Here is a 25,289-nt window from a genome sequence, read left to right as displayed (position 1 = left end):
GGAACGAGTTGATCAGGGAGTTGTGGAGGGAACAGTCTCTGCGGAAAGCAGAAAGGGGTGTAGATGGGAAGATGTGGCCAGTAGTGGGATTCTGTTGGAGGTGGCGAAAATGTTGGAGGATTATATGCCGTATGCAACAGCTGATGGGGTGGAAGGTGAGGACAAGGGGGACTCTGTCCTTGTTACGGATGGGGGAAGGGGAATCAAGAGCGGAGCTGCGGGATATCGAGGAGACCCTAGTGAGAGCCTCGTCTATAATGGAAGAGGGGAACCCCCGTTTCCTAAAGAATGAGGACATCTCTGATGACCTGGTATGGATACCTCGTCCTGGACGCAGATGCGGCGTAGACGGTGGAATTGGGAGTAGGGGATAGAGTCTTTACAGGAAGCAGGGTGGGAAGAAGTGTAGTCTAGATAGTTATGGGAGTCAGTGGGTTTGTAATAGATGTCGGTCAATAGTCTGTCTTCTGTGATGGAGACGGTGAGATCTAGAAACAGTAGGGAGATGTCGGAGATGGTCCAAGTGAATTTGAGAGCAGGATGGAAATGAGTGGTGAAGTTGATGAAGTCAGTGAGTTCTGCATGGGTGCAGGAGGTAGCACCGATGCAGTCATCAATGTAGCGGAGGTAGAGTTCGGCGATAGTGCCAGTGTACACCTAGAATCGTGATTGTTCGACGTATTCGGAGATAGGGCCAGTGTATGCCTGGAACAGTTGATTGTTCAACGTAAAAGATGTAAAAGACGTTAAAAAAGATATATTACATCAGTAAGATGATTTAATTTCTTTAATCATTACACAGTTGCATAATTTCTGCACAGAATTCAAAGTTGTGAAACTCAAAGTCTTACATGTAATAATCTGTAAATTATTACTTCATCTCCAGTGCAACGCATTGAAAACCTCAAGTTAGCAAGTTTTAATGGTTGTTCTTCATTTAAAAACTGTTTTTGTCTTTGTTCCTACCAAAGTGAAAAATCCTAATTTTTGCACAGAATATACTCTAGGTTTTATCTTCTCACTCACTTAAATTAAGGAGGATGTAAGGAAGTTTACTTTCCTGCCTTGGTTTGCATGATTGTTCCAGAAGAGAAAATAAACTGTATGATTGAACTTGAGATTGTCAGTTTGAATCTTGGTCCAATGGCTCAAGCCTATTTTCTTTCCCCCTCTCTCCCAGAAAAGTGAAAATTACCAATTTTCCTATACCTCGTCTCTGCTGAATTACTTTTAACTGAACATAAAGAGCATGGACCACAATACACAGACATATCATGCTAGTGATTAACTTTATTCCTGAGTGGACAATTCATGTTTATATCACAATGAACTCCCGATAATCTGTTATTTGATTGCTAGAAAATCCTGAATGTTTGATATCTGACTTGCTCATGAATGAGAGCCAGAGTCCAGAGCGCAAACTGGGTATGTGGCTAAAGCCAAGAGTCCTGAGTGCAGCTGGGGCCACCATCTGATGCGTGACCTGGGTGTGCTGCTGGAGCTGGGATTGGATTGCGAAGACCCAGGGATCAGGGCTTTGAATAGGTTTGTGACCAGAGCTAGGATCCAGAGTGCTTGTATATTTCCTGCTCCGTTTATCATCGCTAGGTTCACTGGAACACTGTGGCATGTTCATTTTAAATAGAAAGGTAATATTAATAATGTTCGAATATTTTAAGTGACAGCTCATTGTCCAGAAAATCTGTTAATCCACCACCACCAATATCCCAAAGGTGGCTGGTGTATTATCAGTTTAACTGTATTAGTCATGTTTTGTAGTAACAAAAAACATCTGATGGGGTAGGGATGACTGGTAACATTTATGATAACAGTGGTAGTGCTTTGGACTTTAATTGTTTATTATGCTCAAAGGTTTGGTTTTTTATGAAAGTGCCATATCATTTGATTGTAATCTGTCAGTCGATGCTGTTAATAATGCCAACCTATAATACTTAATTCATTGCCCTTAAAAATGTGGAGCTATGTATATTAAGCAAAGTTGTTAACTGGAAGGTTAGATTGCATGGAATTCCAGGAGAGATAGCTGAATGGATTGAAAATTGACTCCATAGAAGGAAGCAGTGGGTGAAGGTGAAAGGTTGCTTCTCTGACTGGAGGCCTATAAGAAGTGGTGTGCCTCGGGGTTCAGTGCTGGGCCCATTACTGTTTGTCATCTATATCAATGATTGGGATGAGAACAAACATGGCAAGATTAGTAAGTTTGCAAATGATACAAAAGTGGGTGGTATTGTAGGTAGTGAGGATGATTGTCAAAAATTGCAGCAGGATCTTTATTGGTTGGCTAGGTGGGCTGACGAATGGTTAATGGAATTTAATACAAAGAAATATGAGGCATTGCATTTTGGAAAGTCTAACATGGGCAGGACCTACACGATGAATGGTAGATCTGGGGAGCGTTGTCGTGCAGAGAGATCTCCGAGTGCGGGTACATAGTTCCTTGAAGTTGGCGTCATAGGTAGATAGGGTAGTCAAAAAGGCTTTTGGCACATTGGCCTTCATCAGTATATTCATATTCAGTATAGGTTTGGAGGTCATGTTGCAGTTAAATAAAGATGTTGGTGAGTATTGCGTTCATTTCTGGGTACCATGTTATAGGCAAGATGCTGTCAAGTTCGAACGAGTACAGAGAAGATTTACAAGGATGTTGCCAGGACTCGAGGGTCTTTGCTATAGGGGGAGGGTGAGCAGGCTGGGACTCTATTCCTTGGGGGGCAGGAGGATGAGGGATGATCTTATAGAGGTGAAAAAAATCATGAGAGGAATAGATTGGGTAGACGCGCAGAGTCGTTTGCCCAGAGTAGGGGAATCGAGAACTAGAGGACATAGGTTTAAGGTGAAGGGGAAAAGATTTAATAGGAATCTGAGGGGTAACTTTTTCAAACAAAGGGTGGTGGGCGTATGGAACGAGCTGCCAGAGGAGGTAGTTGAGGCAGTGACTATCGCGACTATTCCACACTGTATGACTCTATGTATTTGGCCATTAGAGACATGCAGAAAGAGAACCAAAGATCTTTTACAACATGAGCTGTCCGAAACACATCAAGGTGGTCAATGGGTATGGGCTTTTGTCTTAGCTGTCTAAGGCTAGTTGTTGCTATTAGGCTGCTAGAGAACCATGGCAGTGACCTTGGGAAAATGTTAGGCATTACCAGCCATTTGGCCACAAAAGCAAATATGTGGGCTGACTCCACTGTTGTCCATCTAATAAATATTTGTAGATTATTTGCCTTGAGCACAATGCTAACACCAAAGCTTGCCGAAGCTTCTCCGAACATTTATGTGCATGTTTTCCTATTGGAACATTGGATTCATTAATAGTGCTGCTATGCATTTTAATAAGTACCAAAACACTAGTTTTATTCTTTTATTGATATGAGTAATATCTAATTGGCAGAGTGAATCATGCATGTCAGTTTGCTAATCATTATTGATGTGCATAATATTATCTGCTGATTACCAGCTGTCAGATTGTGGCTTGTTTCAGTGCAGCCCCCGAAAGATTATTCTCGTTTTAATCTTGGTCTTAAACCTTCTAATAACTCCAATTGTTTCAAATTCTGGCCTTTTATATTTTCTAATGTAATTTTTTTTTTAATGGACAAGCTTCATTGAAGTTTCAAGAAATATTGTTGTATAAATGATAGTTGTGTCTGCACTGCTTCAATTAAGTTTAAAACATAACCAAAGTGTAAACTCTTCCAGTTAATTTGATAGAATATTTCTGCTTCTCAGATACTGATGGAAAGTTAGTGGGAAAATAATAAAGCAAAATCTGTCTTATTTCAATCTGCATCGGTTAATCTTAAATGGTCTTATTTTAACATTATCTTCATATTATGTTACAGCACATCCTCCCACATTTTCGCCACTGGTAACCACTAGCCACATCTTCCCATCTCCACCCCTTTCCGCTTTCTGCAGAGACCGTTCCCTCTGCAACTCCCTGGTTAACGCATTCCTTCCCACCCAAACCACGCCCAGGTACTCCTATATATTGGGGAGACCAAGCGCAGACTCCGTGATCGTTTCGCTGAACACCTTCACTCAGTTAGCCTAGGCCTACACGATCTCCCGGTTGCTAAACACTTTAACTCCCATCCCATTCCATACTGACCTTTCGGTCCTAGGCTTCCTCCACTGTCAGAGTGAGTCCAAACACAAATTGGAGGAATAGCACCTCATATTTCCCTTGGGCAGCTTACAACCCAGCTGTATGAATATTGATTTATCTTACTTCAAGTAACCATTGCTTTCCCTCTCTCTCCATTCCTCCCCCACCCTAGTTCTAGGACTAATTTCACTGTCCTCCTGATTAATTTTACTGTTTGTATGTCCCATTGCCATCTTCCCCATAGCCAACAACAAATCACTTTTCCTTAATCAATATCTGCTTTGATCTGTCGTTTTCACACCTAACATTCTCTTTGTACCCTTCCATAACTAGTTTCCCTCTCCCCTGACTCTCAGTTACTCCAGCATTTTGTGTAATGCTTCGATGTAAACCAGCATCTGCAGTTCCTTCGTACACAATAATATTTAATCAAGGCAGACAGGCACTGTAGCATTATTCAGGTCATCCTATACCCAAAGGGAATTTACCGAGTTGACTCTGAGCTGGGAGGCAGGTTACACTGATCATGTATAACTGGGCAGATGCTCATTTGCCATTAAAATAATGCATATTAGCAATGTATTACAACTACACAACTAAGATGTCCCTGAAGTAAATGGAAAAGTGTGAGGAAATATTGCACAGGTAGAGATTTGGCTTCTCTGTCCCTGAATCTTTTGATATTTACTTGTTAGAGGAAGCAGCATCTCCCCGTTAATCCCTTTCAGAATCTTGAGTGTCAATGAGACTGCCTCTCATTCTAACAAACTGCAATGATTCTGGAAACCTTTCTACTCTCTTTCTCTTTGTCTGTTGGGTGTGTCATCCCTAAATCAATTAAGTGAATCTAAGCTGCATTGCTGGCAAGACAGGTACATTCTTTCTTGGCTATGGAGACTAAAGGGCCATTAATTGTGTTCTTGCCAAAACAGCAAAGTTGAAGAAAGACTTTGTAGGAGCCATTTGTGTTTATTAGCTGTCTTAGCTTATTATATTATTTTGTATCCTGCTGTATTATTTTTGGACACCAGGGAGTTGTCGTGAGAGGAATGCTAGGCTTACTTATATGGGCATATGTGCATATATGGACTGGGAGGAGCCAGGGGAGGTGCCAGAATTATGAGTATAATTGAGAAGGCAGTGACGTTATGCGTTAGACATGAAGGAGCCATGGAAAGATACACATTCTTAACAAGTCAATGACGAGAGATATACTAATCTAATTGTATTACTACTTCAATAAACGACTAATTAAACTGAAACGTCGTGAAGATCTCTCTGTTGTTTGCGTCAAGAATGTTCACTCCGCTCCTTTCGTGAAAGTGGTAAGCTTAAGGACTTTATTGGGAAGGACAAAGTTGCCACTGCAGACTTCCTTGCTGTTGTTGTCCACTCCTCCCCATTCTCTTTCCCCATCCTCCAGATGTCGATGTTGCAATTTCATCCCCAGTCCTTTAGTTTTCCATTACCTTCTGTGTTTTGGGCAAATGGGCACCCCAATCCCTTTTCAGAGAGATGGGTCCTACAAAAGGAATTTAGAGAGTTAGGTAGAATGTTGAAAGGTAGGTCCTGTAAGTCCAAAATCTCTGATCACTTCCAGTGCCATGTGCTAGTGAGCATAGAAATAGGAAGATTGACAGATGGACAAGTGGCTAAAGAGCTGATGCAGGAGGGAGAAAGTGAGGTTTTTAGATTGGGATCTCATCTGGGGCAGGAATAATCTGTAAAAAGTCAGATTGTACCTGAGTTGGAGGGGGATCAATATCCTGAGGGATTTTGCTGATGCTGCTTTAGAGGGTTTTAACTAGCAAGGTAAGGGGCAGAACCCAGACTGACAGCGTAGCAGGTAGAGACAGGTATAGTGTAATAAATATACATGAGTTCATTGGGAAGAATAGGCAGAGTCGGGGTTGGAAGCATGAAAGGGGCAATAGGATTTTTGCATATTAATGCAGGAGCCTAAAAGCTAAGACAGATGAGCTGAGAGTGTGGATGAGCAAATAGAATTATGATATTGTTGCAATCATAGAAATATGGTTGTGGGAATGGAAGGACTGCTATCTTGTCAATTTGGTGAGGTCATACAATAGTGGGGTTATACAATAGTTATATAATAGTAAAGTTACACAACGTTTAATGCAAAATAAAGTCCAGTAAAGTCAGATTAAAGAGTTCGAGACTCTCCAATGAAGTAGATAGTTGGGCAAGACTGCTCTCTAATTAGTGATAGGATGATTTAGTTGCCTGATAACAGCTGGGAAGAAATTGTCCCTGAATCTGGAGGTATGTATTTTCACACTTCTGGACCCCTTGCCTAATGGATAGAGAGGCGAAGAGGGAGTGTCTGGGTGTGAGATTCATCCATGATTATGCTGGTGGCCTTGCCGAGGCAGCATGAAGTGTCGATGGAGTCAATGGAAGGGAAGTTGGTTTGTGTGATGGTCTGGGCTGCGTCCACAATTCTCTGCAATTTCTTGCAGTCTTGGATAGAGCTGTTCCCAAACCATGTTGTGATGCATCCCGATAAAATGCTTTGTACGGTGCATTTGTAGAAGTTGGTGAAAGTTGTTGGGGACTTGACGAACTTCCTAAGCCTTCCAAGGAATTATGCTTTCTTTGACATTGGTTGATATGGCTGGTCCAGGACAAGTTGCAGGTGATATTTACTCCTTGGTACTTGAAGCTTTCAATCATCTCTACTACGGCGCCGCCAGAGTATACCGGGGTTGTGTACCGCTTTGCCTCCTTAAGTCGATCATAATTTCCTTTGTCTTGCTGTCATTGAGGGAAAGGTTGGTGTCTTGGCAAGTCCAGTAATAGAATTCAGTTTTGCGGGGATTTCCAGCACTATTCTGCGGAATTGCTACTGGGATCTTTTACCAGGTCAGATCTAGCACAGGTTCCTAGTTGAGATAAAACAGAAGGTAAATGACTTATCCAATATTAAACTAAAATAAAACAATATAATTATTGTTATTGATTTAATTGTAATTTACATTGGACGTCTCTGAAATCAGGGGGACTTAAAAATTACTTTTTGCTGTCAATGGTGTTTCAGGTAGGATCGCAACTCTTCTCCAATTACGGCCCAGTCATTGTCTGGACCTTGCTGCTGGATGATACAGTTATTCTGATTCATGACCCAGCACAGTTCAGTTTCTAGTGCCTTATTGTCAAATGCTTTGTGCGAGATTCTACTCTTTTGTGATTGATGTCAAGTTCTCTCCCTGTTGGAGCTTGAAGTACAGTTTCATAATAATCAAGATGTTGCTTTCTAGCTGAGGAAGAGCACGGAATCATTGGGGGTAGAAGACGTGAACAAAATTTAAGTGTACATTAAAGGGTAGAAACAAATCAATCGGCTCACTTAGTTTGATTGCGGCACGTTAAATCTCTAATTTTTCTACTTTAGGTTTGAATGCTACTAAGTGGCAGTTTTGTTGTTTAAATTATGCAAATCTGATGACAGCACCAAGGCAAATCTGTTCAATTTAAGAATACTCAGTTTTAAAGTGTTCAAACCATTGACCTTGACAAGTTATTTTACATTGACTGTTGAGCAAAATGCATAAATCTGCTCAGCACTTCTAATGTGGTACTAAGCCCAATGCAAAAATGCCTTTTTATTACAACCATGGTTCACGTTCATTGAAGGTTAACGCTTGGGCCATTGATCTATGCAGAGTAACTGCATCTACAAAATGCATTGCAGTCACTTGTTTGGTCACTCCAATATCACTTTCCATAAATATAACCTCTACTGTGAAGGACAAGGGAAGCAAGCATGTGGGAATTGCGGGTTCCCATCCAAGTCGCGCATCATCCTGATTCTGAAATCCTCATTGTACCTTCATTGATGGGTCTGGGCACTGGGGATGATTTCCGTGTATGTTTTACAAAACACACTGGATGGGCCACATTTGGAGTATTATAGTATTATGTTCTAGTCACCAAGAAAAGATGTAATTGTTCTGGAAGAGTTTGGAGAGGCAATTCATCAGGATGTAACTCATCCATTCCCACCCAAACCACCTCCTCCCCTGGTACCTTCCCCTGCAACCACAGGAGATGCAACAACTGTCCATATACCTCCTCCCTCGACTCTGTCCAGGGACCCCGATGGTCCTTTCAGGCGAGGCAGAGATTCACCTGCAACTACTCCAACCTCATCTACTGTATCCGTTGTTCAAGATGTTTTTATACATCGGCGAGAGCAAACGTAGACTGGCGATAGTTTCGCTGAACACCTTTGCTCAGTCCGCCTGAACTTATCTGATCTCCCAGTTGCTAAACAATTTAATTCTCCTTTCCATTCCCACACTGACCTTTCTGTCCTAGGTCTCCTCCATTGTCAGAATGAGGCTAAATGTAAATAGGAGGAACAACATCTCATATTTCGCTTGGGCAGCTTGAATTCTCTAACTTCATCCCCTCCCTCTCTCTCTATCCTTCTCCTACCCAAGTCGCACCAGCTTCTCGTTTTCACCCAACAAACAGCTAACAATGGCCTGTTTCCTTTATCATTGTTACTTTTTTGCATATCTTTCATTCATTGTTCTTTATCTCTCTACATGATCGTCTATATCTCTTGTTTCCCTTTTCCCTTTTCCCTAACTAGTCTGAAGAAGGTTTTGACCCGAAACGTCACCCATTCCTTCTCTCCAGAAATGCTGCTTGTCCCTCTGAGTTACTCCAGCTTTTTGTGTCAATCACCAGAATGTAACCTGGATTAGAAGATCTTCATTTTGAGAAGCGATTGGATAGGTTAGTTTTATATTCCCTGAGCTAAAGGAGGCAGAGAGTGACCTGATAGAGATCCATATGATTTTGAGAGACATGAATACACCAGTTGGTCAAAATCTTTTTTTTTCCCATTGCAGGGTATCAAAAACAAGGGAGCATATGTTTGAGGTGAGAGGAAGGAATTTGAAAGTGGATTTTAGGAGAGTTTTCTTACAGAGTGGTTGATTTCTGGAGGATGCTGCCAGCAAAGGCAGTGGAACCTGGTATATTTTCTATGTTTACGAGGCTTTTGAGGCAACATCTTAAATAAGCAAGACATAGAAGAATATGGGCCAATGAGATTAATGTAGACAGGCAAAAAATGTCTGTAGGGATGTGGTGGCTGAAAGACCCATTTCCGTGGTCAATGACTATGACTCATTCATCTCATTCATATCTCTATCAATAGATATCATATTCCACCCCACCCAGAAGTGTTATGTGCAGTTCTCATAACTTCAGATGTGCCAACGTTATGTAGCATCTCTTGTAGTAGTTTCTGGAGTCTTTCTTAAAAATCAGTTGTTGGATGTGGGAGGATCTGAATATGATAATAATCTGAGCGAGAGTGTTGCCTGGAGAACAGATGGAAGTCCATTAAAGTACTGGAAGAAAGTAAATTTCAAGGTAGGCAAATAATCAAAGGAAAAACAAGGAAGTATGCTGCAAGGAATGATTGGGCAATAGTGGAACCTGCAAACAAGAGTCAATTGCAGATTGTATTCTGTAATCCTTTGACCATTCATGGAGTCCCTGCCTTGTCTGGAGCGTTAACCTGAACCTTTGTCATAAGTTCTTAAGTGGTAGGAGCAGAATTTGCCCATTTGGCCCATCAAGTCTACTCCGCCATGCAATCATGGCTGATCTATCTTTCCCTCCTATCCCCATTCTCCTGCCTTCTCTCCATCACCCCTGACACTTGTACGAATCAAGAATCTATCTATCTCTGTCTTAAAAATATCCATTGACTTGGCCTCCACAGCCTTCTGTGGCAATGAATTCCACATATTCACCATCTCTGACAAAAATTCCTCCTCATCTCCTTCCGAAAGAAATGTACTTTCATTCTGAGGCTATGACCTCTGGTCCTAGACTCTCACACTAGTGGAAACATCCTCTCTACATCCACTCTATCCAGTTCTTTCACAATCCGGTAAGTTTCAATGAGGTCCATAGTTTGGTGAATGGTTTTCTGCTTGGTTAGGGCTATGGTTAGCAAACATTAAAAAATATATATATATATTTTAAATGTTATTGATCACCTCGGGGGTGTACAAATCCAAATTTTCATGTAGTAATGGAGATAGTAAGAGTATAAGCAATGTTAGGTGGTGTAATTCAACCATTATCATGGAGGGTGAAACAGATGGAGCATCCATAGTAGGAATTTTGGCTAGGGACACCGGCATTAGTTCATGTGTTTTTCCAATTGATCTGGGGGATTCTGTTGTCTGTAGTCATAGATTTGGTGAATGGTGAGAATTGCACAAGGACACAGATTACTTTGACAAGGTGAAAACAAATATATGCTCAGTTCTTGCAGCTCTGTACCAGGACTTAAACTCCAATCATCGCAATGCTCTTTAATTTTTTGGCTGGTAGATTCTGGCAAGACTGCAATGATATGTAGTCCCTTGAAAAAGCATCTCTTTGGGTTCTCTTGTACAACAGTATTTGGCAAGCATGTGTTGTTGAAAAATAACTTGGCTGAGAATAAGATGGATGAATAACTCACTTGGGTTGCCTAGACAATCGCTGGTATTAACATCTCCTCCCAACTTTGGAGTCTCAACTGGGACTGTAACAGAAGGCAGGTTTCAGCAAGTAGATATCTAAAGTAAAAAAACAATGTTCCCCAACTACCACACTGCCTCCTGAATGGTCTCTCGAAAGCAGAAAGGTTTGCAGCACTGCAGAACTGGTTTGTAGAATTGGGCAATAGGTAAGGGGAGCCTCCCATGCTACTGCTGAGTTTAAATTAGATTAAGTGCTGGGCTTTGAAATGATGGTGTTGGTTTTGACCTGCATTATGTGCTGATTGATCTCAAAATTATCGTAGATTATACCTTTGGCTGCCACTTGATGCATCATCAATAAGGCTGCAAAAACTTCTGTAAGTACCACTTTGGACATCTTGATGACATCAGTTCAGTTTAGTTTATTGTCACGTGTACCGACGTACAGTGAATAGATTTAGTTACATGCTAACCAGTCAGCAGAAAGACAAAAGATGATTTGAGCCATTTACAGTGTATAGACACATGATAAGGGAATAATGTTTAGTGCAAGGTAATGCCAGCAAAGTCCAATCAGGGACAGTCTTAGGGTCACCAATGAGGTATATAGTGGTTCAGCACTGCTCTCTGATTGTGGTAGGATGATTCATTTGCCTGATAACCGGTGATAACATTATTAAACCCAAAAGGATGCCGTGGGATCCAGTTTTGCCATGTTTTCTCCATTTAACAATGAAAAACCTGTTTGACTGTAATCCAATTTTATTGTACAAAGAATGTGGAGGTTTGTGGAAAATATAGTTTACTCAATGTTCAGACTCGCTGAACAGGATGTTGGGATTAATGCCACTCAATTGTATATTTCATAGAACCTACAGAGACTAGTTTGGTCATTTTTCACGGGAGAGGTTGGAACCATTCTGTAGGTTTTATAAGTAATTGGCAAGAGTTCCCAGAAGATAAGTATTGCCAGTGTGGAAAGTGCATTCAGTGGCCATTTACAGCCTGGGACTCAGTGTAGCCAAATAATCGCTTGTGAATCTACGGAATTCTCTGCCACAGAAAGCAGTGGAGGCCAATTTACTGGATGTTTTCAAGAGAGAGTTAGATTTAGCTCGTAGGGCTAAAGGGATCAAGGGATATGGGGAAAAAACAGGTAAGGGGTATTGATTTTAGATGATCAGCCATGATCATATTGAATGGCGATGCTGGCTCGAAGGGCTGAATGGGCTACTCCTGCAGCTATTTTTCTATGTTTCTAATTCCTATTTGAACTTGAATTCCTGATTTATTTATTTTCAATTCCAATTTTGTGGAATTTGGGGCTTTGAAGGGCCTATTTAGTGCAGTTACCTGAATGATGGTTAAATCTTAAATGCCAAGCTCTGATGGGTCAACTGAGTGCCCCAGCAAACTTATTATCCATTCTTGATTGTGCCATAACTGAGGAAATCCACAGTTAGAATATGTATCAGAATCAGATAAAGATAAAGGGCATTAGCAGCCAGGTAAGTTTTGCCGCAATCAGATAATTATATAGTTACCATTTCAGAGACAGGATGTTTATAAATTCCAGATTTTATAATATTTTTAATATATTCTCCAGCTGCCATGATGGTATTCAAACGTGTTTCTCTGGGTCAATGATTTAGAACCCTGTCTGCTTATCCATAACTTAAGCATTGTGCAACTGTATTCCTACTGTTCCTAGGTCCAGATCTTGTGGGGATTATAGTGATGTATATATCAGATAAATAGAAATAGTTCTCTCTATTTTTTCCTATTGGTGTATGATTCCAGAGTGTTGGGATTTGGGGAGAAGCAGATGTGCAGCTTTGAGTAGTAAATGATGCCATAATGAGGATGTGGAGAAAAGCTTTTATTTACATAGAATAGTTATAATCCAGACTTCACAGCCTGTAAGAGTGATGGAAATAGAATCAATATGATGTTTCAAAATTGAATCAGTGCTTCAAAGAAAATAATATCAAAGGCTGTGTTGTTAGAGTGGGGCAATAACTCCAATGGGATTACTCTGCCATTAACTGACACAAATCAATATTCAAAATGGCCACCTCCTGTTTATAATTATCTGTACTTTGGTAAACGCCAGGAACATATGTTGTGCTCTCTAACTGTTCTGTTATAGTAAATTTGCTGTACTAAATACAGTACTAAGTTTGGCAGATAACCCTCACATGTTTCAAAAATGAATGCTTGGAATTTTTGGATGAGTTTCACTTTGATCAGAAAATGTAACAAAAGTGAGGTAGCTAACTAAGTATAAAAGAATTAAAACTTTCTGCATTTGTCTCCAATACAGGTGCAAGTACAGAGAACTGTTGGACAGCAGCGAATCAAAAAGGGATGCTTGCGCGAGTCAGACAGCGAAGTGTATTTGTGGAGGAAGCCAGTTCTTTTCAGTCTTGCAGAGAAGCCTGCTGTCGAAGATGCCATTGTAATGTGGCATGGCTACTGGAAGGGAAGTGTTACCTGTTGGACTGCAGATTACGAGGAAACTGCCAGTTTAACAAAATAGACAATTCCAACTCGACACTAATATTTATTTATAAACTTCTGCCTTGTGGGGATTCGCAGAGTTCTAAGCACAGGATTATAAAATATAATTTTCTTGCCAAGGCTAAAACTCTTAATTTGACCAGAATCAATAGAACTCCAGTTACAGGCCAATTACTTGGAAATTCTTTGGTAGGAAAGAAAAATAACACCAGGACAAGACGTGAGGCATCTGCACCCTCTGATAGTCTTGCAGAGGTTCCAAAAATTGAAGATTCTACTTCGCAACGAACACAAACAGTACAGCCCATTGGTGATAATAATAAGAAATTAAGTCCTTCTGAAAATGTAGAACAGCAAAGCACTCACGATTCAAAATCACAACAAAATGCAGAAAAAGATGAACAATCTCATCGAAAAAGCATCAAGGACAATAATAACACTGTGAATGACCAAAATACTGAAAGATCTGCTCCCATCTTAGATGAACGAAACTTAACATCGATGCAGGCTCTGCAGCCCAAGGTAAATCTTCAACGTTTTAAAATAACCGGTCTCCTAAACTAATGCTTCACTATTTTTAAAAAATGTGCAGAGTTTGATGTGTGGTTATAATTGTCATTTTGAGCTATATTAAAAAGTGTGGATGGCATTATATATTACTGAATATGCTTTGATGACTTAAAAAAAAATCTTAACTTGGTGTTAGTCCAAGAAATAGCCTGAACTGCTGCTTGGGTGATTGATCATACCAACATGTTATTTTACACAAGTTACTTTGTGAACAATGTTTGTGTGAGCCATTGCAGTGTTATAGACCAATGTGGAGAGAAGGATTCCCTTCTGAGAATACAGGGTAATATTTTGGTGTTATATTGGTCAGTATATTCACCGTTAACCTTTTGATTAAGAGATTTTGTTGGCCAAAATTAGTCATTATTGGTCTAATGATTGTTTTTGCATTTTGCAAAAATCGATATCTAGATTGTCCCATTAGGAAGCTAAAATAAAAGCAGAAAATTCTCAGCAGGTTGCACCTGTAGTAAGAGAAACAGTTAATATTTTGGGTTGAAATCCCTTATGCTGACAGGATAAAACCAGGGTGACTGAGGATCAACTATAAACAAAGTTAATTGGGCATGAGTGATAAAGTTAGAGTGAGAGAACATGGACAAAAGAGTGTTGGAGTTAGGAAATGCAGAACAGGAAGATGCTGACAGGATAAAACCAGGGTGACTGAGGATCAACTATAAACAAAGTTAATTGGGCATGAGTGATAAAGTTAGAGTGAGAGAACATGGACAAAAGAGTGTTGGAGTTAGGAAATGCAGAACAGGAAGATGTCGCAAGCAGGTTACACTGGGCATGCCCTTCACTGAGAGAGAAGAAAATGTGGAGTGGATGGGTGGAGAACAATAAACAAGCTGAGCCGATATCACAGATGGATGACTGATACAAACAAAAAAATCAAATTACCTGAAGCTGTAGAATCCATTATTCTGTGCAGAAGCCTGCAATTGCCCAGACAGAAGATGAAGTGCTTTTCCCCAAGCTTCAGGGAAGCTACAGACCCATCGGTTAGAATGGGGGAAGGACAGAAAATTAAAGTGGGAGACGATAATAAGCCACTCCATTTAGTGTTCAAAATGTTTTCTCCTCTACATTGGAAAAAACAAAAGCAGATTGTGTGATCACTTTGCAGAACATCAAATAATGATGTGCACTTTGCAGAACATCAGATAATAATGTGCACTTTAGCTACATGTGCACTTTAACCACATGTGATTTTGTTCTGTTACAAATCTCAAATTGTGGAGTACAGAGGCAAATAAATAAATGATGGGTCTTTGTCCCAAACATTATGGAGGGCACTGAATTTCACATTTTCTTGCAACAGTGTTCAGGAGATTAACCATTAATTTGTGAAGATTCCAAGATGTTCTTACAAAGTAACAGTATGATTGAAGTGGTGTGTTTAGGTACACATGCCACCTAAATTTATCTGATAATGGAATGGTGGAAGAAAGGTGCAAATGACAGGTATAAAGTATGCAAAAGGATGCGTTAAATTAAAGCAGAATCTTTGTTCGGCATGTTCCACACTACACGGTGCGGCATGGTGGCATGTGATTAAACTATTTGATATCGTAGCTTCGAGCTAATAAACACTGTTAATATTATTTCTGACATTTAATTGCTGAACGGCTGAAAATGTGTTCTCTTAAAACGCAAATTCTCCTTGCATCAAATTAAGTTTTATTTTGATACTATTTTGCTGATGTATTTTGAAATTTATCCTGCGTAAGTTTTATGTTATCACTTTCAGAATCATGTTGGGATGATTTGAAATGCCCATGCATTATGAAATGTCAAATATGATATAGGGGTATGGAGAGGAACACTATACTAGACAGGTTAAGAAGTACCTGCCAACTAGTTATAAGGCTGTAATGCAATTGAGTGTTCAATTGGCCCTAAGGCAAGACTGGAATGGCTTACAGAAATGGGAGCACCAAGATTGAATTACAGTCTTGAAAGGAGAATACTAATGTAGGGTGTGGCACTCAAAGCGAAGGATTGTCACATATTCATCAAAGCTAAAATATATGTTGAATCAAAGCTTTGACTTGTTTATATAAAGAAATAAGTTGATGTCTGTGAAAAATGATTGATATCTTAATGTGATAAGATATAGATTTTCCATTTGATTCACCACAATGATGACTTGAATAACAAAATGGGTAATTTGGGTCAGTTTAGCAATCTGCTAATCACTCAAAAGAGGAAGCATCTACTAGGTGCTCTACATAATTAAAATACAATGATTCATTAATTTAAAAATTGACATGTTGAAAATGAATATTGTTAATTATGTCAGTGTAATTATTCTTTTAATTTAGCCATAAGCAATGTCACTTATCAAATTGATTTGGAATGGTGTTTTCTTTTTATATTTGTTTCTTAATTGAATGTGCATAGGGCATTGTTGAATGTTGATTATTTTGCATGAGGTGACAAACTTCATAAAATGTTTCTAGCAAAATCCATAAATTCAGAAAGTGTGAGAAACAACATTTATTTCGGGTGAATGACCTGAGTTCTGATGAAAGATTAGATTTTCTTTTTCTAGTTGGCGTTTGTCCATTTTTTATTTTCATTTCAGATTTTCAGCATTAATATTTTACAAATGCGAAGCCACATTTGCTCTTTAAACTTGTGTCTGAGCCATTCACGATTATTCTTTTTTTAAATTCTGCTAATTTTAACTTGTTAAACTAAATGCTCAATGAGTTAACCGAATGCCACCTTAGTGTAGGAAAAAATGGAAGGTGAGGACAAAAAGAACACCATTCTTGTTCTGGTTGAGAAGAGAGGGTTGAGAGTAGATCATTGGAAAATGGGACAGATATAGTGCTGTCAACTTTGAAAAAGTAGAAGTTCCGGTTGAAGATGAAGGAAAACATGAAATAACCATTGTCACGCGAGGGTTATCATTGGAACAGATTAAATGCAATAATTGAAAATAAAGTGAAATCCTCACATGAATGAGGTGGAGAAAAGTGTAGTTGGGGAAGCCTGTGGTTTTTGTTGATATTGGTCACTAACTAGTCCTGTTAAATAGAGATAACAAAGTTAAGAAAGGGAAGAGCTAGATCAGTTGAATATTAAAGCAGGATGAAAATAACCAGCCAATGTGATGAAACTTTTGAATTGTGTATTAGAGTAGGAAATGCCATTGGTGCAGCCTTTGAATTTTTTTCCATAAATATATAATATTTTATACAGAACAATAATATATACAAAACAAAAACTGTGCAAAACTCTTCAGACATTCTCGGCGTCTTTGATGTGCCAGAACAAAGAACCTGAGAAGGAAAATTTCCACGCATCCTGCGGAGTCTTCTCCTTGTGCAAGTTCCTATACTATACCTTTTAATTTAGAGTGAATATGCAGTTAAAGCATATAATGGTCAGTGTGATAACTAGATGGGCCAGGCAGAAGATGTGTATTCAAGGGAGATAAACTGAGAAATTAAGTTTCTCTTAAATATTAAAGATTAGTTTAATAATTATAATCATTTCAGTCTTTCACTAATTTTCATTGTTTAAAATTGCTGTAATTATCTTAATTGTAAAGGTTTCTCAATGTCAGAGTATTTAAAAGCATTTTTGGCAATTTCACATAAGATCTTTTGTGCACCATTGATGGCCTCAGCATGGCTGCACTACTGGAGTCCTGGGCATCTTACACCAACACATCAGGTCCTTTGTAACCAGAGTATGCAAGTTCAACAGGCTGACCTTGGGCAGTACTAGTGAACAATAGTTCATGTTCATAAGTGATAGAAGCAGAATTAGGCCATTTGGCCCATTCAATCATGGCTGAGTTAACTTTCCCCCTTAACCCCATTCTCCTGCCTTCTCCCCATAACCCCTGACACCTGTTCTAATCAAGAATCTATCTATCTCTGTCTTAAAAATATCCATTGACTTGGCCTCCACTGCCTTCTGTGGCAATAAGCTGATGCTGACAAGTTTGGGCTCAACTAGTTAAGACTTGTTTCAGTTTAATTTCACAAATAAATTAGTATCCAGTTGTACTTGTTGGGCAAATGTTGACTGTTTAAGGGGATGATAAAATTGTGAAATCTTGGTTCTTCACTGTAAGGAGAAATGACAATGTGTTGTAGTAAGCACATTCCTGATCTATTGATCTGCATTTATGGAGTTAAAAATACTTGGTATCAATGCAAAAAATGTGAGCCTTAAATGTGCATTAATTTTACTTGTGATCTGTGGTTCCTTTAATGGATCCATGTGTAATATCGGGACAAAGAGCTCAGCCATAAGATTCTGAATATCCAAGTCTGATTTAAACTAAAGCAACAGTTAAGACCCAAGGACAGTAATCAGAAAAGGGTAGCAATGAGGACAAGAGACCATTCTTCCTTCAAGACTGCATTTTTCCACTACAAATATTGAGTTACATTTGATACTCAACAGAGAAATATGGCAACAAGTAATTAACTTTTGTTTTAAGTTGCATCTACTCTGCACTATTTATAATATGAATGCACTACATTTGTTTTATTTTGACAAAATAGTTCTCCAATAAAAGCAATTGGCTAGTCAAGTGTTATATTTTTATGTAGCTCCCCTTAAGTCTGTGAGTTTAACTTGTAAATAGCAGTTAAAGATTATAACAATGTTTTGTTCCATGATTGTACTTTGTTAAAGTAATTACACCAAGCTTGGAATCTGGGTTACTTCAGTCACCCTATTTAGCCCTGGTTTTGGGAGGTGAAAAGTGATCCAGGTTCTTGTTTTGGTTTATCTCTCCAATGATCTATTTTGTTCAAGTACTTCAGCCAGGCTCTTCATTCCGTAGTAATTAAGTCACAATCATGTTTTGTGGATTTTTATATTTTTTTGCATTTGAAATTTATTATGCATCAGCTTGAGCCATAGAAAATGAGAACTTGAAGATCATACTGGAACTATCTAAAACATTAGAAGCAATGAACTGGTAGATGCTGATTTACAAAAACAGACACCAAGTGTTGAAGTAACTAAGCGGGTCAAGCAGCATCTCTGGAGAACATGATCCTGGCCTGAAACATCACCTATACATGTTCTCCAGAGATGCCGCCGGACCCGCTGAGTTACTCAAGCATTTGTTTTTTTAATAAAAAACACTAGTTGGGCTTCATCCATGGTATTGCATTTTGTTGTTCCTAGCATTTCACAGGAGGGATGTGGTACCACAAACTGAACATGATGGGAATAATGACAACCTTCTGTGCTGAATGATCTCCTCATGTGCCTAAATTTGTCTGATCCTGCTGAATGATGTTGTGGGAGGAATGCATTGCATAGGGACAGCTTTAGTTTGTGTTGAACCACCCTTCAAGAATGGGCTCCTGTTCCAGAAAGAGTGTAGTTATCTTAATGTAAGATTCCATGTTCGTTCCAACCACTTGTTGCATGGTGGAAATTTATTCGCTCTCTGAATCTTTCATTTTCTGTTTTGTTAATTTCTTTGCCCATTTTGTTAAAAGTGTCATATAAATGAAAACAGTTATATAAATGAAACCCGTTATAGTCATCTTCAGTCTGACTTCAGACTGAAGAAGGGTCTCGACCCGAAACGTCACCCATTCCTTCTCTCCTGAGATGCTGCCTGACCCGCTGAGTTACCCCAGCATTTTGTGTCTACCTTCATAGTCATGAGACTATTCACTACCATGCTGGCTGTTTCATATTGAACATTAAAAATGACATTGCTCATTGGTATGGAATGATGCTTTGATGATATATGAAAAATGCATTGTATTTTTATATTTCAGCATTAATACAGTGGCATTACGTTCCTGCACTGTTGTTTAAAACTTTTCTACACCTGGTTGTCTTTCATGTTTATTAAATGTTTTCATTAAACCTAAGAAATTTTTTTAATTCTGTTTAATTAACCTTTTATTTTCTTATGGCTTTACTTAGGTTGGTAAAGGAAACTCTTTGCCAAATGCTGCCTCTTTGGTCATTCCTCCTGATTCTAAATTGACTACTCCATCATCCAACCAAATGAATGCAACGAATGACAGCATAAATGGAACATTGTCAGTCGTCACTGTTGCATCCCCACTCCTGAACACCAATGCTATAATTCAACCTACAAATCATCCACCCAGTGTCACAGATGCCACCGCAGGTGAGCTGAATATACTGACTTTGTGTATCCATTTCAGCAATTTATTTCTTTGTTCATCTCCATTTAATTTTCTTGATAGTGATTGATAATTGAAGTGTAACCTCAGAAATGTTTTCCACGGGAGATTTGAATTAAAACCTTTCAAATCAAGTTTGATATTCACAACTAACACTTGTCTTAGCTCATGAATGTGATTGTATTAACAAGGAAAAAGTTCTCATCTCCACCTCAGGACGTCATACGGTGCATTACAATGCACTGCAAATCAGGTCACTAATGCAGGAGGTGTCACTGCCAAATTGTGCACAGTAAGTGCTATTGCCCAATAATCTCTTTGAGAATGGTTGAGAGAGAAATATTACTTAGGATACTGGGTAACCTGTTTAGAATAGCTTCCATGGAAATAATAACATGGTTTATTTTACATTCACCTGAGAAAACAGATAGGGCCTCAGTTTATATCCCATGTGCAATTTGGAATGATGAGACCACTGTGCATCCTCAGTATGCACTGGTGTACGCCAGCAAAGATTTCTGTGCTCATGTCTTTGGAATAAATGTTGACTTGAGTGAGGAAACAGTTAATTAAGTCATAAATTCGGGGGAGAAAAAGAAAGTTCCCCAGATGTTGGCATTAAATGTCCTTTCATATCATTTTGGATTTAATCTGTCATAAGTTTGGACAAAAACAAAACCATCCATCCTGATCATTCTGAACATGGGTATCAACATAACCAGCTTAGCTCTCGTTTTGTTGTTACGATCGGGAAAAAGGTACATACAAACTTAAACACAATGCTATTTTAGCAATCTTCTACTGTGGATTATGTAGTATGATTGATAATTTATTGTATTATTCATGATTGTATATTTATTTGCTGCGATATTACATTAATGGGCTTGTTAAGCTGTAAATATTTAATTGTTCTATTCCCAGTGCATAATGACATTTGAACACACTTGACTCTTAGCAAGTCAAAAGCAACCTTTGTGAACTGAAATTTCAACAGCTTACAATTAAGCAGATTATAAGCGATTGTGGAATAAAGAACTGTGTATTAGAAGCTTACAGAATTGCAAAATTGGTTTGGAAACAATGAAAACAATTATTCTGATATGAAAACATTGATGTGTTGTTAACAGTGAAGGAACTGATTGTTTCTGCTGGGGACAGCGTGGATATAACTCTGCCAACGGATAAGGTTGATCTGAATGCCTTTGTATTGCCCATTTCCCCAGAAGGTAAGCAATTTGATCTCTGCTTACTCACGAGGGAATGAATGAGCTTATTGAATCATCTTGGCTGTTTATCAGTATTGAAATCATTCATTTCTTCAGATGTTTAGATTTCATCATGGAAGAACACCTTTATATTAATATATTCCAAGTCTAACCTGTAGTACAGAACTATAATATTTCCATAGGTTTGTTCAAATCAAAATTGCACATAGGCACGAGAGTCCAAAATCTTGACATTGACAGTTGCGGAAGAATTATTTATTTCAGTTTATATTAACCCACTTCATTATACCTCTTGAGTTTTTTGTTAAGTGGCACCCCACTGGATATAGCCATTCCCAAAGAGTATTCATAAAATAACTGAAACAAGTTTATTCTGGGTATTGCTTTACAATTTAGGTTGTAGTATAAGTGCTATTTCTATGAATGGCATAAATATAGCACCAGGTTGCAGCAAACAGGTGGAAATATCTTTAACTTAAACATAGAACAGTTTCTGTACTGTACGACTATATGATCAGTTGAGGCATTATTCAAAATATGCACAGGTTATTTGGGACTCTTTGTCATATAAATGGTCTCTGACAAAAAAAAGCAGATTAAAGGAGAACGTTTGGTATGTCTTCTCAGTAACTCATTATGGATAGAAATGTTGAAAATATTTTAGATTGCTGTGTCATCATTTTTATGAAAATAGTTTAGTAACTTGATTTAAGCATGGAATTCCGATTTGCCTTTTGTATAGAATGTCTTGTACAATAATGTCTGCCAAATTTGATCTTAAGATCTTACTTTTAACAATAATTATCCTACACAGTAGTATACAACTTAACAAGTGCAAGCCAAATGGTGTGCATATTTTAAATGTTATATTTCTTTTACAGTTAAACTATATACAATAATTGTTTGCCATCCACTAATATTGTATTTAACTTTTAGTTAGAATATCAAATACATCAGAATGTTAATGTCTTGTATGTGTATTAACCTACAAATACTAATGGAGTGAATTTCTATTGTAAATTAATTAATGTATTAATGTACATTTGGTTAGTTAAATGATCTAATTAGAAGTAATTACAATCAACTTGAATTCTTTTGATCTTAATTTGTTCATTTGATCATACAATCCAAATATCTTTATTGTCATTGTACAGGGGTACAATGAGATTGGGAATGTGCCTTCCATACGATGCAATAAATTAATTAGCTAATCAGGATAAATTTATACAACCCAGTGAAACAAAATTAGAAACAGATTTAAAACTATAAAGTTCAAGTAGGTCTGTGCCGGTTCACTGTGCGATGTGACCATCCGTGCGATGTGACCATCATGTCTACCAAATGAATTAAATAAGTAGTTAGTATAGATTTTTGTAATAGCTAATTATATACAAAATGCAAAGGGCCAGCAGCATTCCAAAATAATTTTTTTAATGCTATCAACCGCAATCAAATTGAAAAAAGTTTTATTGAGAAATTCCATTTATATTCCTTTATTTAAACTAGCTCTTCAATATTATTTCTTAAAGATATTTTAAAAATTTGTGTAATTGGATTGCTTCTGCATTAGATTTCAGGAAAACAGGAAACTGCTCCTGGTAATTTACTATAAATATGAAATAATCTATCTTGATTCTTATTTCACATTCTGCTCTACAGTGTCTTTTGGTGACAATCAAAAAGGCCATACGGCCCATTAATTCTAAGATGGCTCCTAGAGCAATCCCATCAATCCCATTTTCCCACTTATTACCCTGTAACCTTGGCTCTCTCACATAACCAATTCCATCCTATTGAAGGGAATAATTCACAGTAAGCAATCAACCTAACATAATATTATCTTTGAGATGGGTATGAACGTAAGCATCCAAGTAATCCCATGTAGTCACAAGACAACTCTGCAAACTCCACAGTTAGCAATAGAGGTCAGTATCAAACCCAGGAAGTTGGAGCTGTTTGGCAGCAACGTCACCTGCTGTGCCACTGTGTTGTCTGTATGTAATAATTATTTTAATAATGTATGAAGCTCATTGACTCTAAGTCATAGCACCTGTTTGTATCCATTTCTCCATTCGAAGATCCTTTAAAATAAATTCAGTTGTGCAGTGTGGGAACTTCTGAATATGTGCTTATGCTCTCTTCATCGAAAGCCAATAATGTGCATTATAACCTCAGATAAGATCTTCTTGAGTGGAAAACGTTGTGCCTGAGATCCCTCTTAAATCTCTCTGCTCTCACCTTAAATCTATACCCTCTCGTTTAGAATCCTCTACCCTAAAAAAATGAAATGACTGAGCGTTTACTTTATCCATGCTCCTTATGATCTTGTACACCTCACTAAGGCCACCCTTCTGCCTTCTATGCTCCAAAGGAAAAAGTCTCGGCCTACACAACTTTTCCCTGTAACTCAAGCCTGCAATCTCGGGTAACATCTGATGAATCTCTGCTGCACTATTTCTAATTTAATAACTTCCTTCCTATAGCTGGGTGGCCAGAACTGCACTTAGCGGCATGAAGAAGTCTCATCCTTTGTATGCAATACGATACGATAGAACTTTATTTATCCCAGGAGGGAAATTGATCTGCCAACAGTCATAAAAACACGAAATATATGAAAACATGAAATTAAAGTGATGAGTGGAAAGGACTGTGGATGTGCAAAGAATGGTGGTGGTGGGGGGGGGGGGGGGGGGGGTGTAGGAGGGTCAGACTCAATCTGCCTCACGACAGAAGGGGGAGGAGTTGTACAGTTCCCTTCCTAATGAAGCTAAGCATGCCCAATGCCTTCACCACACTCTTCATCTGACTTGCCACTTCAGGGAAACCAAGTAACTGTACTCTGAGATCTGTTCTGCAACCCTCACCAGGGCTCTACCGTTTACTATGTAAGTCCTGCCTGGTTTGACATAGCAAATTGACCTCACACTTGTCAGAGTTAAATTCCATTTGCATATCCTTGGTTTACCATCGCAACTAATCTAGATTTTGACATAAACTTTGATATGTTCCTCACTGTTGACTATACCACCAATTTTGGCGTCAACTGCAAACTATATTGTTAACTACATTGTCTTCCAAATCATTAATGTATGTAACAAACGGCAGTGGACCTAGCGCCGACTCCTGCGGCACTTCACTGGTCACAGATCTCCAATCAGAAAAACAACCCTCCACAACTGCCCTTTGACTCTTTCTCTAAGCCAATACACATGACTCGCTCACCTTGAATTCCATGCAATCTAACATTCCTGACTAGCCTAACATGCATAACCTTTTCAAAGGCATTGCTATAGCCCTGCTCCCTGCTCTCATTAGTCCTTTTGGTGATTTTTTGAAAGAAAAGGTTCTGATTTAAAAGACATGATATCCCTGGCACACATATTGACTATCTCTGATCAGTTCATGCCTATCGAAATGCCAATAGATTCTGTCCCTAAGAGTCTACTTCACCAACGTTGCCGGCCTGTAGTTTCCAGCCATGTCCTCGCTGCTCTTGTTAAATAATGATGCAACATTAGCCAGTCTTCCAGAACTTCACCTGCAGCATAAGATAATGCAAATATCTCTACAGGGGTCTCTGCAATTTCCTCCCTAACCCTCACACTGTCTGAGGATATATGGTCTGGCCTTGAGGATTTGTCTTCATGCTCTTTAAAACTGCCTCTTTGATAATTTATATATAATCTAAGACATCACAACTCCTATGCCTCAGTTCGTTAGTTTACATGATATTCTCAGTAAAATCGGATAAGACATCCCTTAACTATTCAAATGTTTTCTTATTTGATTTTATATATTGTCACATCAAGACCTGATTTTTACCATGCAACCTGGTTCTAATTCTCTATTTTTAATTCAAGGCTCAAGCTATAAATATGATTGGCAACTAATTATTCATCCCCATGACTATGTGGGAGAAATGGAGGGTCAACATTTGATGACACTGAAACTCTCCAAAGTAAGTATATAAAAATAATTAATGACAAAGATAATCTAAAAAGTGGTGGCGAATTGGACAGTTATCAGAAGGAAACAGCCATAGAACACGCTATGCTATACACCTCAATGCTAGCAGGGCCCACCAGGCAAGTGTAATGACCATGCTGAAGATTTGCATCTGTGTCCAATGCAAGTGCTAAATGATGAACTATTCTTCTGAACCAAGCCTCAC

General features: G+C 38.6%; 1 protein-coding gene across 3 annotated transcripts in view; it reads left to right on the top strand.

Moving 5' to 3' along the window:
* The window catches only part of LOC144606651 (dyslexia-associated protein KIAA0319-like protein), a 79,189-nt gene that overhangs the window by 11,900 nt on the left and 42,000 nt on the right, over positions 1 to 25,289 (top strand). For all 3 annotated transcript variants that reach the window (XR_013548968.1, XM_078422940.1, XM_078422939.1), the window contains 4 exons: positions 12,974 to 13,692; positions 19,666 to 19,876; positions 21,020 to 21,118; positions 24,979 to 25,076. Coding sequence is in view for 2 of the 3 variants with exons in the window: in XM_078422939.1 (XP_078279065.1) it covers positions 12,974 to 13,692; positions 19,666 to 19,876; positions 21,020 to 21,118; positions 24,979 to 25,076 (1,127 nt within the window). In the remaining variant the exon portion in view is untranslated. The remainder of the gene's footprint in view (positions 1 to 12,973; positions 13,693 to 19,665; positions 19,877 to 21,019; positions 21,119 to 24,978; positions 25,077 to 25,289) is intronic.

This window comes from Rhinoraja longicauda, chromosome 27 (assembly GCF_053455715.1).
Source record: "Rhinoraja longicauda isolate Sanriku21f chromosome 27, sRhiLon1.1, whole genome shotgun sequence".
Lineage (NCBI taxonomy): Eukaryota > Metazoa > Chordata > Chondrichthyes > Rajiformes > Arhynchobatidae > Rhinoraja > Rhinoraja longicauda.
This window is presented reverse-complemented; position numbering and strand designations above follow the sequence as displayed.